General features: G+C 49.9%; 1 protein-coding gene across 2 annotated transcripts in view; it reads left to right on the top strand.

Annotated features, from left to right (window-relative positions):
- Window positions 1-1,166: 1,166 nt before the first annotated feature.
- The window catches only part of CYFIP2 (cytoplasmic FMR1 interacting protein 2), a 75,873-nt gene continuing 60,518 nt past the window's right edge, over window positions 1,167-16,521 (top strand). For both annotated transcript variants that reach the window (XM_050961280.1, XM_050961279.1), the window contains exons 1-4: window positions 1,167-1,288; window positions 12,800-12,952; window positions 15,655-15,744; window positions 15,962-16,039. In XM_050961280.1, coding sequence (XP_050817237.1) covers window positions 12,836-12,952; window positions 15,655-15,744; window positions 15,962-16,039 — 285 coding nt within the window. In that variant the 5' untranslated portion in view covers window positions 1,167-1,288; window positions 12,800-12,835. The remainder of the gene's footprint in view (window positions 1,289-12,799; window positions 12,953-15,654; window positions 15,745-15,961; window positions 16,040-16,521) is intronic.

Raw genomic sequence — 16,521 nt, 5'->3', positions numbered from 1 at the left:
TCCCAATCAGGCAGCAGGGCCCTAGGATGCTATGACATGGGGGCCTTATGAAAGGTGACCAGGTTGATCCAACCTGCTCAAGGACAGGGTGGGGACAGTCTCACCCCTTCTTGTCCCCCGTCCCTCTTCCTACTCCGTTTTACCCCAGAGGAAGGAGTTGCTCTTTTCTTGTTCCTCCTGAGGGGATGACAGGACCTTGCATTTGTAAATGAAAAGGGGAGTGGGGAGGGGGCGTGTATATGTGTGTGTGTGTGCAGTGTGTGGCTGTGGGTGCTGGTGGGTGTGTGCTGGGCGTGTGTGGGTGTGCTGGGGGGAAGATGTGGGTGTGTTTGGGGAGGTGGGGGTGCTGTATGTAGAGGGGTGCGCGCTTGGGGAGGTGGGTGCGCGCTGGGGGGGATCAGCCTGTCAATCCCCGAGCGCCGCGGGGCCGGCCTGAGCATCCCCCGTGCAGCAGGCGGCGGGCGGGAGCCCGAGCTGGAGCATCCCCCGTGCAGTCGGCGGGGGGCAGGGGGCCGGAGCCGGAGCATCCCCAGTGCAGCGGGCGGGCTGGGGCCGGAGCATCCCCCGTGGAGCCGGCGGGCAGGAGCCGGAGCCGGAGCATCCCCAGTGCAGCGGGCGGGGGTCGGGAGCCGGAGCATCCCCCGTGCAGCCGGCGGGGGGCGGGGGCCGGAGCATCCCCCGTGCAGCGGGCGGGAGCCGGAGCCGGAGCATCCCCCGTGCAGCGGGCGGGGGCCGGGAGCCGGAGCATCCCCCGTGCAGCCGGCGGGGGCCGGAGCCGGAGCATCCCCCGTGCAGCCGGCGGGGGGCGGGGGCCGGAGCATCCCCCGTGCAGCCGGCGGGGGGCGGGGGCCGGAGCATCCCCCGTGCAGCCGGCGGGAGCCGGAGCCGGAGCATCCCCCGTGCAGCGGGCGGGGGCCGGAGCCGGAGCATCCCCCGTGGAGCCGGCGAGCGAGAGCCGGAGCCGGAGCATCCCCCGTGCAGCCGGCGGGAGCCGGAGCATCCCCCGTGCAGCGGGCGGGGGCCGGAGCCGGAGCCGGAGCATCCCCCGTGCAGCCGGCGGGGGGCGGGGGCCGGAGCCGGAGCATCCCCCGTGCAGCCGGCGGGGGCCGGAGCCGGAGCCGGAGCATCCCCCGTGCAGCCGGCGGGGGGGGGGGGCGGTCCCCGGGCGCGCAGCGGGGAGCTCAGGAAGTGCACTTGCTGCAACCGTTTCCTGCTCTTTGTGTGTGACACCGAGACAGGCGGCGGCAGCGAGAGGCGGCGGCTCCGGAGCATCCCTCCCCGGCGGCCGGTGAGCGGGGGGAGCCTGCCGGGGAGACCCCCCCAGCCGGGGGATGCGGGAGGGGGGCCCCGGGCGGCGCCCCACGGGAGCCGGCTCTGCAGAGGGGCGAGCCCCGGCCGGGAGCGGCGAGGCGCCCCTCGCGGGGAAGGGACAGGGGCCAGCCCGGCGCACGCTGCCCGCTTGCGGGGCTCCGGGCAGGAGCGGGGCTGCAGCCCCCTGCCCCCGAGACCTCCCTGCAGCCGGCTGCGAGCCCTGCCGCGGGCTCTGCCGGGGATGCCCGGCGGGCGGCCCCTGGGCTGCGCGGGTTGGGTTTATTTTTCATGCCACCGTCGGGGGGATTTGGGTCCCCCCCATGCAAAGCACAAGAGGCAGGTGCTGCCGTTCCCCGGGGGGAGAGAGCCAGGGCCCAGATTAGCCGTGCAGCAGCTATTGCAAGATGATGTATCCCAGAATGCTTCGGGTACCTGCAATAGTCAGCGCCTCCCTGTTTATTCTAGTGCACACACTAGGCAGGCAAAAAAGCCTAATTTCCCCCCCTTTTCACTCTGCACGGGAAATGTGATGAGCCAGAATTAGAGGTTGGAAGGAAATGCTGCAATCTGGGGGAGCAAAGGCCTCCTGACTCAAACCATAGCTGCCCCCTCCCCAGTTGCTCGTGGGTTAGTAATAATGGCAGCTTTTAATTAGAGAATTTGAGCAGCGAGATGCTGCAGGGACCCTGTGATTTGGGTGTATGCGAATAATGGGAGTGCTCAAGGGGAAATCGGATGAGATGCACAGTGGCTAGCAGAGGTGAACGCACAAGCAATCAATGGAACATCATAAAAAGTATTGCCCTGGTCATAGTGTTCCCCTGGCTCTGCTGAAAGAGAGCAGGCAGAAGAGGTTGCAGTTTGAGTTGAGGGTGGAAATTATGGACATGAACTTTGTGGAATATGTGGTCTTGCAGACTGTATTTTTGGTTCATCACTAAACCAGCCAGAGTTTGCAGACCTTTCCTCCCCCCTTCCCATTGTTTAAACTCACGGTCACTTTTCAGCCATGAGGCGTTTTCAAAACAAGTTGTGCACCCAGTAATGTCTGAGTCGAACTTTCCAAAGCCGTGATGTTTGAATGGGCTGGTGCCAGTCAGGTCCCGAGTGAAAAGAAGTGAATGGCTTTTCCAGGAAATTTCTGAAGGGATCAGGAATGAACAGTGAGAGGCAAACTGAAATCTTTGTGCTTGCTTTGTATTTTTGCTGTGGTTTGGGGGCAGGCGGTGGTGTCTAGAGATGAACATTTATACTTCGGCAAGGAAGAGGATATTGCATAGCTTGGCCCACCTAGCCATCCATTGCTTTCAGCATGGGGGTTTGTAGCTGTGTTTTTTTGGATCACAAGTATCTCACTTAATTGTGTCGGGTCACTAAACCACCCAAGCCTTCCTGCTCTACATAGGAAACTAACCCCCATCCCCCACCCCCATGCTCACGTTATAGATTATGAGGATTGCCAGATGTTAGTCACCTTGACAATTCCTGGGGCCAAATTCTGCTGTCTGCTATACCAGCGTAAATCCAGAGCAATTCCTCAGTGAAAGGAATTTAGCCCTGGTGTGTACAGTTGATTTTTGTTAGCAAAGTTTATGTAATCAGGTGATGCCTTTTGTTCTCAGACCAGGGTCCATGCAACAAACATGACCACTAAGGAGCCCAAGGCAGAATATAATAATAAATAATAATAATAGTCATAATTAATAAATTTATCAACTTGCATATATCCAAGAAAAAGAGGAAGTTACTTTTTAAATGATTGACTAACAAACAATGACATTTCTTTGTCTACGTGTGACATTTAATTTATACTCCACCTATTTCTTGCCATCTACTGGCAATCAAGATTATTCTTAGACTAAGGCCATGTCTACACCTACAGCGCTGCAGCTGTACCGATGCAGCTGCGCCCCTGTAGCGCGTCTGGTGAAGACACTCAGTGCCCATGGGAGAGAGCTCTCCTATCGGCATAATAAAACCACCTCTGCGAACGGCAGAAGCTCTGTCGGTGGGAGAAGCTCTCCCACTGACATAGTGCTGTGCGCATGAGTGCTTAAGTCTGTGTAACGTATCTCGCTCAAGGGGGTGGTTTATTCATACCCCGAGCGACATAAATTATGCCGACATAGGCTGTAGTGTTGACATAGCCTACTCTAATGTGCTCACCCATACTAGCAACATCTCTTCTTCCCAAAATAGCACTCGACTGACTTACTTTTGTGCCTCCTGCATACATTTTTTGGTCAGATGAGTATCTCCGTACCAGCACCAGAGTATCTGAGCACTTCACAAACATTGATGAGCTATTCTTCTAAAGCCCTTGTACAGGAGGGAAGCATTATCCCCATTTTACAGCTAGCAAATGGAGGTACAGAGAAATTAAGTGCCTTATGCAGGGAGCCTTCAGCATTGCTGGGAATCAAATGCAGGTCTTTTAAGTATCAGACAAGTGCCTTAACCACGAGTTCATCTTTCTTCCCCGCAGCTGTGCTCTCTCTCATATATGGCCCATTTTGCCACCCCTCTCTCTGCATGTTTCCCCATGACACTGCAGCCTGGTCTCCATGCTATTACAGGCAGCAGGACTAAAGGTGTGACGCTCTGTCTAGAGTAGCCCTTGCTGTTTCTTTCCCTGTCCCCTACCCTTACAGCTGTTTTGGCACCAGCACGAGTCTCATCTGCTGGATCAGGGCAAGCTGACTCGATCAAACAACATAACTCACTTCCTCCCTGTCTCTCCTCCACTGCAACTTCTGGGTAAGCAAATAGCTGGTTCACTGTTGCTGGCTGGCCGGCTGCTTGTGGATATAGTGCACGAGCTATTTGGAATCCTGTCCCGAGCGTGAGTGAGGGGTCCTTCTTCATTCCCCCCAAAGTTATATTAATCTGAAGAATCAAGACTTGTCTGTAGGTCATAGCCAGGAATGTAGCTAAAAGAGACTCTGTGGCCTAAAGACATTTCATGGCAAATACTTCAAGCCTGTTTTAAGCTTTAGGCATAAAATAGAGGACAGGACCTACACTTGAATCCCAAGTTCAAATACCATGTGGGTTGAGTCACCCATTTATCATTTGGAAGAAGATCTATCCAGTTCCATGCAGGGATTTTTGATGAGAGATGCCTTAAAATTCCTAAAGTTTGGCATCCTTTGAAAAGCTTTGCCCTGTCATCCTTGGCCATTGTTGTGCAAAGTGCTGGATGTCACTTGCTGGCTGCATTTTAGCTGTGCTGTGTTTATGTGAATAGATTTATTATTACTATAGAGCAGGGGTCCCCAACATGGTGCCTGTGGGCACCATGGCACCCGCCGGGGCGTCTAAGTGTGCCCGTGTACTGGCCGGCGGATGAGCATCCGCCGAAATGCCGCCAACAAGCAGCGTCATCCAGAGGCGTCGCCGCCGAAAATCGGCTGCATTTCAGCAGCGACACCTTTGGACGCTGCTGCGTGTCGGGGTATTTCAGCGGTGATGCCTATTGACATTGCTGCTCGTCTGCCACCACAGTCCTCTGTGGCTTATCATCTGGCGCCTGCCAGATGAAAAAGGTTGGGGACCACAGCTATAGAGTCTATAGGCCCTGGTTCCTTTGTGTTAGGCATTCAGCATCATTATAACAAAGAGACAGTCCCTGCCCCAAAGAGCTTGCAATATTAGTAGATGAGAGACAGCAGGTTTAGAGATGGAGAGCACAAAGTTATAGTGAGCTGCTACTGATCAGCATGAGAAGCAACAATCACAGCACACCAGCTGCTTACCCATTGTTCAGAGGGTTGGGTTTTTTTGTAGATATCATGGCAGAGGAGGGTTTTAAGGAGGACAATGTGGTGATTTAGTGGAATTTTGTGAGGAGTTCCTCCCATGCATAAGGGGCAGCATAGGAGAAAGCATGGAGGTGCTTGCTGGAGAATTTGAGAAATTGGTGATCGAGATATAAGTTGCTTTGAGGATCCTTTGGGATGAAAGGTGCAATTATATGAAAAAAAAAACCTCTTAATAGCTTGGGTTGGATCCTGTAATGCTAATGGTTGGCTGCCACTCAAAAGTTATTGAATCAGCTGTGAGGCTTTTAGGTGTGATGCCATTTGGTAAAGTTGCCTCTCTGGTCTGCGTGTGAGTGTGGGGAAGAGAATCATCGCATGATAAATACCAAAAAAGATAGTTGTAAGTGATTATTTCTTGCTCCCTGGCGCTTGAGTCTGCGACAGATATGGCAGGATATATTTCCCGTCTGAAAGATAAAGATCCACCTTGCGTACATATTAATGAAGCGCAAAAGTCCCATATTCATGGGTGATGTAATCTACCCCGGGTGTGTGTGCTGTTGTGCTTTCAGCTGACTGCATTTCTGTTGCAAGGATGATCTCTCAGGCATGACAACACAGGAAGCACCTCAGTGAACCACAAATAGAGCTCAAACCGTTTTTACACTGCTCAATCATCTCTTTGAACGCGGAATGTAAGAGACCCTGCCCAGGAGGCACAGATGGCTGCTGCTGGTTAATGCTCGACGTTGGCTTTTTGATCACTGACCTAGTGACCCCACTGCCATATTCTTGGAAAAAGACAACCTCTCCTTAGTTTGATTTGGTCGTTAGACTACAGTGGCATTAACTAGCTGAAGACTGCACCAGATGAATTCACCATTCCAGCCTCAGCATTACTGTTCAAAAACCTTGCATTGAAAAGACAAGGAGGGAAATTTTGCTTTGCATCATGGTCACTGCCTAATTTTCTCTCAAATGTATAGTCTCTCCTTATGGCTTGGTATTTGCATGTAAAATTCCACAGATTAAAAGAAAATATTGCATGGATTACAGCCCTTTGTTTCATCTTCAGAGCAGCCATGGGCAGGTTCCCCAGAGTACAGTACCATAAAGGGGAAGAAAGAAAAACCCCTTCCTCAAATAAAATGGTTAAAAAGGATGTGTTCCTGGCTTTTCAGAGCTATGTATGAATCTACAATACTAAAACAAAGACAGTTCAGCAGAAGAGAAGCATCAATCCTAACCCCTAAATCTCATCAAGCAAGAATTTCTCCCCTGGATGCAAGGATGGGTCCCTTGAGTATCCATCCTGAAGACTTTTCAGCTTCTCATTATTGCTATTATTATGCTTGTTCTAGTAGCACCTAGGGCAGGGGTGGGCAAACTTTTTGGACCGAGGGCCACATCTGGGTATGGAAATTGTATGGTGGGCCATGAATGCTCACAAAATTGGGGGTTGGGTGCGGGAGGGGTGAGGGCTCCGGCTGAGGGTGTGGGCTCTGGGGTGGGGCCAGAAATGAGTTCAGGGTGTGGGAGGGGGATCAGGGCTGGGGAGGGGGTTGGGGTACTGGAGGGGGGCAGGCTCCAAGTGGCACTTGCAGCTCTTGGAAGCAGCAGCATGTCCCCTCTCTAGCTCCTATGCGGAGGCGTGGCCAGGCGACTCTGTGCGCTGCCCCATCCGCAGGCGCCGCCACTGCAGCTCTCATTGGCCATGGTTGCTGGCCTGCAGGGGCGGCGCTTGGGGCGGCGGCAGTGTGCAGAGCCCCCTGGCTGCCCCTACACGTAGGAGCTGCAGAGGGGACATGCTGCTGCTTCTGGGAGCCATGCGGTGCCATGGCATGCTTGGAGCGGGGCAACCTCTGGACCCCGCTCCCTGGAAGGAGCTCAAGGGCCAGATTAAAATGTCTGAAGGGCCGGATGAGGCCCCTGGGCTATAGTTTGCCTGCCCCTGACCTAGACACCACCCCCCATCCAAGATCAGGGCTGCATCATGCTACAGACACAGTGAGAGATGGTCCCTGCCCCACAGAATTTATAATCTAAACTGGCAAGACAGACAGAGTGGGAGGAGAAAGAGCGGCACAGAGCAGGGACGTGCTGTGCTAAGGTCACCCAGCAGGTCAGTGCCAGAGGTGGGGTTAGAGTCCAGCGCTCCAAACACCCAGTGCAGCACCCCCTCCACGAGACCCTGCTGCTGCCCTACAAACAGACAGCACTGCAAATTCTTTTGTTCTTTTGCAGATGTGTGGCTGGCTGCAATGGCAATCAGGAACGAGACTGTCTGATTTTACTTTTCTCTCTGAGGATACTTTGTTGTGCTTTATTGTGCGTAGGGAACATTTAAATTAGCACTTGGACGCTGAGTCTCCAGTGACAGGCAAGAGCTTAATTTAATCCTTCTTAATTAAACCCAGAAGGCCACTACGTCCTCCTCCTTTAAATCCATCTATGCCATGATGCCTGCCAAACACTTGACAACAGCTAAACCGCTGATGGGCTGTGTCCACTGCTTGTTACTTTAATCTTAATGGTCTCACTATTACCATGCGCTCTCCTCATCCATTCGTTTTTCCTTTCTGCTCCCTCTTTTCCTATACGTAGCCTGTAAGGTATCTGGGGCAGGGACTATCTTTGCATTATGAGCGTGTACAGTGCCAGACACAATGGGGCCCTGAACCTTTATTGGGGGCTGCAGGTGCTACTGCAATACAAATAATAATTTCATCTTTCCAGCTGCTCAGTTTGTCATAAGTAACCAGCTCATCATGGCAACGTTTTCAGTTGTTGGTAAACTCCCAGCAAGTGGCACATACAATGACACATCTTGGTATTTTCTGTCTTAATCAGGCCACTTCAGAGTTCATGCTTTTGCTAACATGGCTTGCTTGCCCTCAAAAACTTCAGTAAAGATGTTTGATTAAATACAAAGAAATGTCCCAAGGACACCTGAATGGATTTGAGACGTTTCACAGTGTGTTATCACTGAACAATTAATGTAAAGGAATATAGGAATTGGGTAATTAACCATTGGAACCATTTACCAAGGGACTTTGCTTGAAGTCAAAATTGGAAGTCTTTCTCAAGAACATGCTAAAGCTCGGCCAGGACTTATTTGCCTTGATGCAGGAATTACAGGGTGAAATTCAATCACCTGTGTTATGCAGGAGGCATGAATGGTCTTTTCTGGCTTTAAAATCTGTGACTCTATAAATTGTCAGACAGGATCAGACCACTGGTCCATCTAGTCCAATATTCCATCCCTGACTATGGTCAGCACCAGATGCTCCAGAAGAAGGGGGGAAATCCCATGATTGGCAGATCTGGGGTAATTTATCCCCCAGTGAAGGTCTCATCCTAACACCGAATAGTTAGAATTTGCCTTATAGCTTGAGAAATAACAAGACTACAATAAAGCTGGGATACATGGCTATATACAATGGTATAAAATGGTCTGCTCCTTTCTTTGTCCTACCAACGTCCCCAATCCTGCAACTACTTACGGATGTGAGAAGCAGAGGTGGGTACAGAGCTGGGTTTGGGAACCTGGAAAAGGAGACGCTGAAGGCAATGGAGAATGAGGTTTGGAAAGAGACTGGAGGGGAGCAGGCTGGGAAGAACACCGCCACTGGGAAAGGTTCATAGCTTCCTAGATTCCAAGGCCAGAAGGGACTATTGTGATCGTCTAGTCTGACCTTCTGTAGAGCACAAGCCACAGAACTGCCCCACGATAATGGCTAGAGCAGAGCTTTCAGAAAAACATCCAGACTTGATTTAACAATGGTCAGTGATGGAGAATCCACCTTGATCCTGGGTAAATTGCTGCAATGGTTAATTATTCTTACTACTAAAATTTATGCCTTATTTCCTGTCTGAACTTGTCTAGCTCCAGCTTCCAGCCATTCCTTTCTCTGCTAGACGGAAGAGCACATTATTAAATATGTGTTCCCTATGTAATCAAGACACTCGTTAACATTCCCCCTTTGTTACGCTAAATAGATTGAGTTCCTTGAGTCTATCACTAGAAGGCAGGTTTTCTAATCATTTGATCATTCTCATGGCTCTTCTCTGAACCCTCTCCAATTTATCAACATCCTTCTTGAATTGTGGACACCAGAATTGGACACAGGATTCCAGCAGTGGTCACACGAGTGTCAAATATAGAGGTAAAATAACCTCTCTACTCCTACCCGAGATTCCCCTGTTTATGCATCCCAGGATCACATTAGCTTTTTTGGCCACAGAGTCACACCGGGAGCTCAGGTTCCACCACCATCCCCAAATATTTTTCAGAGTCTCTGCTTCCCAGCATATAGTCCCCCATCCTGCAAATATGGCCTACCCCTCTGTGATCATAGAATCATAGAGTATCAGAGTTGGAAGGGACCTCAGGAAATCATCTAGTCCAACCCCCTGCTCAAAACAGGACCAATCCCCACCTAAATCATCCCAGCCAGAGCTTTGTCAAGCCTGACCTTAAAAACCTTTAAGGAAGGAGATTCCACCACCTCCCTAGGTAACCATTCCAGTGCTTCGCCACCCTCATAGTGAAAAAGTTTTTCCTAATATCCAACCTAAACCTCCCCCACTGCAACTTGAGACCATTACTCCTTGTTCTGTCATCTGGTACCACTGAGAACAGTCTAGATCCATCCTCTTTGGAACCCCCTTTCAGGTAGTTGAAAGCAGCTATCAAATCCCCCCTCATTCTTCTCTTCTGCAGACTAAACAATCCCAGTTCCCTCAGCCTCTCCTCATAAGTCATGTGCTCCAGCCCCCTAAGCATTTTTGTTTATCAGCAGGTGCAGTGCCCATTAGTTCACTCTGGGGCAAAGAGGAAGCTGTTTCTGACTGCAGCATATCAGGGTGGGAAGAGGGTTTTGACTGTTGCTGAGCTTTGCAACAGTAATTTTAGCAGAAGGAGATGGAGGACGAAAGAGAAATTAGAGTCAGTCAGTAGGGTGGGATAGTTTCGTTCTCAGCGGATGGCTTGCTGTACATGGCAACCACTACCTTTCACTTTGTGTCGTCATCCATGCTGGTGCAAAGTGGGTGCAAAATGCTACCAGACAGATTGGTAGCGCTCTACCCCTCTTCTGCATTCAGTTTGCACAGGCAGTACTGAAGACACAAGGTACAGGGTAGTGGAGCATCAGGATCAGTATTTTAGCAACACATGATATCTGAGCACTGTACACACACTGCACAGACCCCTCAGCTGTATTCATCTTGGTGTGAGGTGCTCGTATCATGTTTTGGACACACATTTTCTTTTGTCCTTCTCAGATCTGAGATGTAAGTCCTCCTACTTCACTCGTAGTGCTGAAATCTAAAGGGAAACCTCAGTTCTGAAAGGAGAACTGTAGAGGAAAGATTGAAAATTGAGATTCATCTCTGGATTCCCCACTAGCCAAGCTGTGGAGGAGTGGGTGGTAATTCGGCAGAAAATTCAGCTCCCGATGAGACTTTTAAAAAGTATTGCTTCCCTTTGTGAAATCATCTTCGTAGAGTATGGATGGCTGATGCAGGGGTTGCAATGAGTCTTCTGATACTTGCATTTTCACATTCTGAGGAGTCTTCAGTGAACCAGAAAACACCGGAAGGGAGAAGATATTACCTCACGAAGGCTCTCCAAGAATCATAAGAATCATAAGAGGGAAAAGCATTTTTAAAGGGTTGCAACTTATCTCTTTGCTGCATTCCACCCAAGCGCATAACTTGATTTTCCCTTTGGCTTCCTTTGAGATTCATTTGAAACTTCAAAGTTTCAAGCTTCATTCAGTGTGCCTGTTCCTCAGTTTGGTGGTTCTCATTTTACAGAGCTGTTCTAAAAATACCTTTTTGGAGTGCATGCTTCCACCTAACTCAGTTACAGTGTGTGCTTTCCCCTGTGTTGCTGTATCAAACTGTTTTGCACAGAAGAATTAAAATGGCAAAGGATTTCAGTAAGCATGGGATTGTCTTCTCCTTCATTCCTACTACAGGCACTGAAGCTTAAAAGAGAGGCAGAAAATATGGTAGTTTAAATTGGATGTATGCGTCTCTTCCCTTAGCATGTAGTAACCCCACAAGTGTCAGTGAGAGCTCTGCGTATGTACTGAGAGGAGAATTAAACATCACATGCAGACTATTTGGGGCGGGGCGGAGGGAGAACGGTGTCTTGCAAGTTTGAGGTTGACCAGTGCCAGCTCAGCTAGTTGGCTTTTGTTTGACAGGCTCAGATGTTTTAGAACCTGGAAGCTAGCTGAATAATAAAAGATATAGGCCCTGATTCTCAGTGAGTTCCTCCCTGGGCTGAGCGCAGGAACAGAGGGGGCTATGCAAAGGTGACTCTTGTTATGTTGATGGTTTGCAATGAAAAGTTAAGAGTGTTTTATGTTTTTATCTTTTCTGGCCAGTTGCAATGTAACATGAATTTGTTTCTTAAAATCCAGAACCTTAAACACACAAGAATTGAAAACAGAGAGAGAGAGAAAGAGAAAGCAGGTTGCTCCCTCAAGTAGAGAGGCACAACTCACCCCACCTTGCTTTAAGGCTGGCTCTTTGCAGACTGACTGCTGTGGACAAAGATTGCCTGCTTCCTGCAGTTTGTAGCCTGCAAGCAGGACCAGGAATCCTTTTAGGATTTAAAGTGACAGTTTGTAATTTTTACAGTTTGCAATACACCCCAAATTTAAGCCACCATTAAGCTTCCCATATTCTGCAGCTCTGTGGGGAGAAACACAATGATGCCTTGTGGATCCCAAAGGATAAGCAATAAAAACACAGCAAAGGGTTAAATATTTGTGGGAAATCCAGCTCTCACGGCCTCATCATCTGCCTACATCAGTCTTTGGCACAGTCAACAAAAAAAGATGAAACATGCAGTGTCATTCAGGACTCAGCCAAAAGCCCACTGAATTAAAGGGCAAGTCTTCTGCTGACTTCAGTGGGCTTTCGATCAGGGCTTTAGTGCAGCAGTATATAACTAAATCGAAATAATTAGCTGCTACATAGCTTCAGATCAGGCTCTGGGTTGTCAGTCCAGGTACTCAGATCGGCTTATCCTTGTTGCACTTGGAGGGCACTAACCAGAGAAGAGATACATGTGCACAGGATTCAGGGAAAACTACAGAGACAATCTAACTATGGGGCTCCCATGGGCTTTAAGAGGCGTTAAAGCCCCATGCACCACTTGGCAGATAATGAACCCTTTCCCATTTTGCACTGCATTTTTTCAAAGATACAACGGTGAGAGAAATCCTTTTTATCCACTTTGAACATTCAGAGGGCTGAATCGGGTTTGTGGGGATTTGACCCCGTGGTTCCAAGGTCTGATGGTATTTTAAAACCTGAGGCATAGTGCCCTAAGGGATTGTCTGCATTAGGGATTTTTGCACCATTGTCACTATGCTGGTGCACACTCTTAGTGTCGATATGTTGCACTGGTGTAAAATGGGGCTTACACCAGTTTCATACCAGACTAAACGAGAGCAAGCCCCAGTTCACACCAGTGCAGTGCATTTACACTCAGGATTTTGACCTGGTGCAAAAATCTCTAATGGAGATAAATTCTAAGCCATCGTCTCTGACAATATCTTTTCATTTAAATACTGGAAACATTTTGATACCTATTAGCTTGCTGTTTGAACACGGCACCTGAGATGGTGCTTGAAATGCAAGTCAGAGGAGGAATGGGTTTGTTCTGCTGGGTCATTTCCCTTCACTCCCTTTTTATGAATTTTTAGCGACTGTCTCCTAACATTGCCTGAAAATCCAGAGCCATGACCACTCACGTCACGCTGGAAGATGCCTTGTCCAATGTGGACCTGCTGGAGGAGCTACCGCTGCCAGACCAGCAGCCATGCATCGAGCCACCTCCCTCTTCCATCATGTACCAGGTACGTACCAGCTCCCATTTTTTGGCTCGGTAAGGCGAGGTTTAGAATGGTAACTCCTAATAGGTTTGAATGCAGGTCTGCAGACCAGTCAAAAGGATCTTCTAGTGTGAGTAAGGGACCAGGACCAAAGTATAGGAGAAAATATGGGACAGAGGAAAGTCATTGCAACAGTAAAAGATCACAAGATGTGCTTTGCTGTGTACAGGTCCTGTGGGTTCCTCTTTCTACGTAGTGCATATATCTTATAATATATATACCAGGTTATATATAGTGTGTGGATATTTACTCCTCCATCCCCACCACACTCCTGCCTCCTCGATTGGCTTGATCCCCATGTTAATGTGTAACTATATGTGCAGTGATTGCCTTGTCATGCACGTAGGATTGCAAAATTTGTTTCACTAGGTCAGATCGGGCACTTGTGCTGTTGCAATTAGCATCTAGTACAAGTTATCAGCTCCACAGGTACTTGTGGGTCAAATTCCAGCCCTCCCGAGGCAACCCTGCCATGGTTTTTAATTTGTCTACTTCTCAAGTATTTTCACTCCTTCCTAGCCAGTTTCTTGTGAGCACACTGGCGGGCAGAACGAAGTCGGTTCAGGACAACCCCATTTCAGGGAGCCCACGCAGGCATGAATAAGGTTGAGTCTAAAATAACTGGGCTAACCTGAGTCTGGAAAATCTGGTCAAGCCTGTTTCCATATCATAATTAACCCAGGGGGTTGGTTGCTAGCCTTCACCACTGCCCTCCACCCTGCCACTCCAGTCCTCAGACTGGCTCTCCCTGGCTACATTATCCCAGAAATGCATGTGCTGTGTAGATATCTAGTCTCACGACAGTTATGCTACAGATGCCCTTGTAACTCTACTCTTAGGGCTGGTCCAGACTAGGGGAGGAAAATCGATCTTAGATACGCAACTTCAGCTACGTGAATAACGTAGCTGAAGTCGAATATCTAAGATCGAATTACTCACCCATCCAGATGGCGCGGGATCGATGTCCGCGGCTCTCCGTGTCGATTCCGGAACTGCGTTGGGGTTGATGGAGTTCCGGAATCGATATAAGCGCGCTCGGGGATCGATATATCACGTCTACATTAGACGCGATATATCGATCCCCGAGCAATCGATTTTAACCCGCCGATACGGCAGGGTAGTCTGGACGTGGGCTCTATCCAGGATCTGGGAGGAATCAGTTACTGAAGTGAATACAAGTTCACCAAAGGCAGTTTTGTTGTCAGTGTTGGAGAGGAGCAGCATCATGCATTTGTATCCTAGATTAGGTCACATCCAAGTCTGCCTGGAATCAGGGGACTGAGAGTCAGGACTCCTGGGTTCTTGATCTTCCCCTGACTCTCTATGGGGTCCCTGGTCTTTTCTGTGCCTTGTTTTCCTCTCTCTAAGATGGTTCTATAAAACTTACCCTACAGTGGCAGAGGGAAGCTCAGCTGTTTATTATTTGTGACGTGCTTTAAGGTCCTCATTGGAGCAGATTATTCTCGCTGTCAGTAGGGTCAGCCTTTAAGTAAGGAGTTCTTCCAGCAGGCGTTCGTGGCTGTGGTAGCTGCCACTTCATATTACTAGGTTCTTGTTATGCATCTCGCTGTCCCGGAGCATCTCCTCACAGCAAGACCTGGCATCGCAGCACTTCCACCTCACTTTCCCCACAATGATCTTCAGCCTGCTCCCACCATAGCCTCCAGCCCACTTCTGGGGTAGCACAGTCCCTGAGTGGAAACCCCTTGGTTACAGGCAGGCTCCCAGTGGCAACAGCGTGTCTGACTGACTAGTCTCCATCATCCAGGTCAGGTCCACCTTCCTACCAATGGCTCTTCGCAGGTCACAGCCCTCAGCCAGGTCCTAGCTGGAGCCCAGCTTCTTCCCTCACATCAGAGCAGCTTGTCCACCCTCCACCCCCAGTCAGTGCTCAGCTGCTGGGCTTTTCTCCTCCCGCACGCCTCCTGCTCTCCTCCCCAGACAGCCCTCCACTGCTGGGGTCTCCTGGGGGGTTTTAAGTCCCACACCCAGCACAGGTGTGGGGCTGACTGAACAGGGCAGGCTGACCCCAGACCTCTGGTCTCTTAAAGGGGCAGGCTGCCCTCTGACAGCTCTAGATCCCTTTTCTCCCTTTGGCCCCAATCTATTGCCATTCACATCAGTGGGAGCAGGCCGGAGCCCTGTGTCAGTTGGTCTGAGCAGCGGCAAGGGCCTTAAAGCCAGAAGCCAGTGCCCTTCATTTCTTCTTCTCTCGGCACATCTATGTACAAGAGCAACCATTAGGACGTGGCTGTTAGTTTTCAGCTCTGGTGCCTCAGACACATTCTCACCTTCGGGGCGGTCTGACTTGTAAATGTGTATATTTTCCTGCCCTTTATCACCATTTATTCTTGGTAACCCCTGTTAACAAAGCGTGGCTCTCTGTCCCCCTCAAGAGGCTGGAGCATGAACAGCGGTTAATGAGCCTGCATCTGCCTCTGACTGAACGGACCTGACTATGAGCTCCAGAATGAGCGCTAGAGACTTGTTCTTTTAGACCCAAGGGTGCTGGGATCAATCCATGCAGATGACCTGACCAGAGGAGTCATTACGTGTTTTTATGGGATCTTAATGAATTACTCAACCCCTTTTGACCATCTGGAGCAGCTGAACCATAACAAATATCCAGCACTGCTTTAACTCTTGACCATTTGTTGTGTCTGCAGGCTAATTTTGACACAAATTTCGAAGACAGAAATGCCTTTGTGACCGGCATTGCCAGGTACATCGAACAGGCTACAGTGCATTCTAGCATGGTGAGTCTCCAAGCCCACCCAGGAACCTTGCATTTCTAACCCCTTCCAGGATCTGCGCCACCACATCTTCATGGCTGTTTTTAGCTTAATTGAAGCTAGTGTGGGTATGTCAGCCCACGCTGCAGTCACCCCTCCGATTGCAGGGTAGACACAGTAGTGCTGGTCCATAGTTCTTTCTCGTGGGCATTCCACAGCCATGCGTTTCTGTATGTTTCAGAATGAAATGCTGGAGGAAGGACATGAGTACGCAGTGATGCTTTACACATGGAGGAGCTGCTCTCGGGCCATTCCCCAGGTAAGAGGTAGCATTGGATCCCTTCCCAGAAGGGACATGCTAGAGCAGCCAGCTGGCTGTCACTTACAGATGCCTCCATCTGTGCTGGGGAAATCAACCAGAAGGAGAGAAGACTCTTATTGGGGTGTGCTGAGAAGCTGGCATGAGACTACACTGACCCCCCAGACCAACCAGCCCACTGCTGGGAAGGAGCGGGGCATGGGCTGCAGTACCAACAGCACTAGATAGCTGCTTTAGTAGCTGCAGAGCTCTGGGGTACATGCTTTGAGTACTTGTGTTGTGCCCAGGGCATGACCCATCCCTGTCTATTATGAGGAGTGCAGGTAGCACCTGCTGTCATTAAAGCTGTGTTGTAGATTCCATTCTAACCCCTCTTCTTTGGATGCTCCTCACTTTCTCACATTCCTTTGGAGCTAGAAATTGTTTCAGCCCAAAGTTTATTTGCTTTTGAGAAGTTAGGCCCAGATGATTTCAATGGGAGT

This window comes from Gopherus flavomarginatus, chromosome 7 (genome assembly GCF_025201925.1).
Source record: "Gopherus flavomarginatus isolate rGopFla2 chromosome 7, rGopFla2.mat.asm, whole genome shotgun sequence".
Taxonomy (NCBI): Eukaryota; Metazoa; Chordata; order Testudines; family Testudinidae; genus Gopherus; species Gopherus flavomarginatus.
This window is presented reverse-complemented; position numbering and strand designations above follow the sequence as displayed.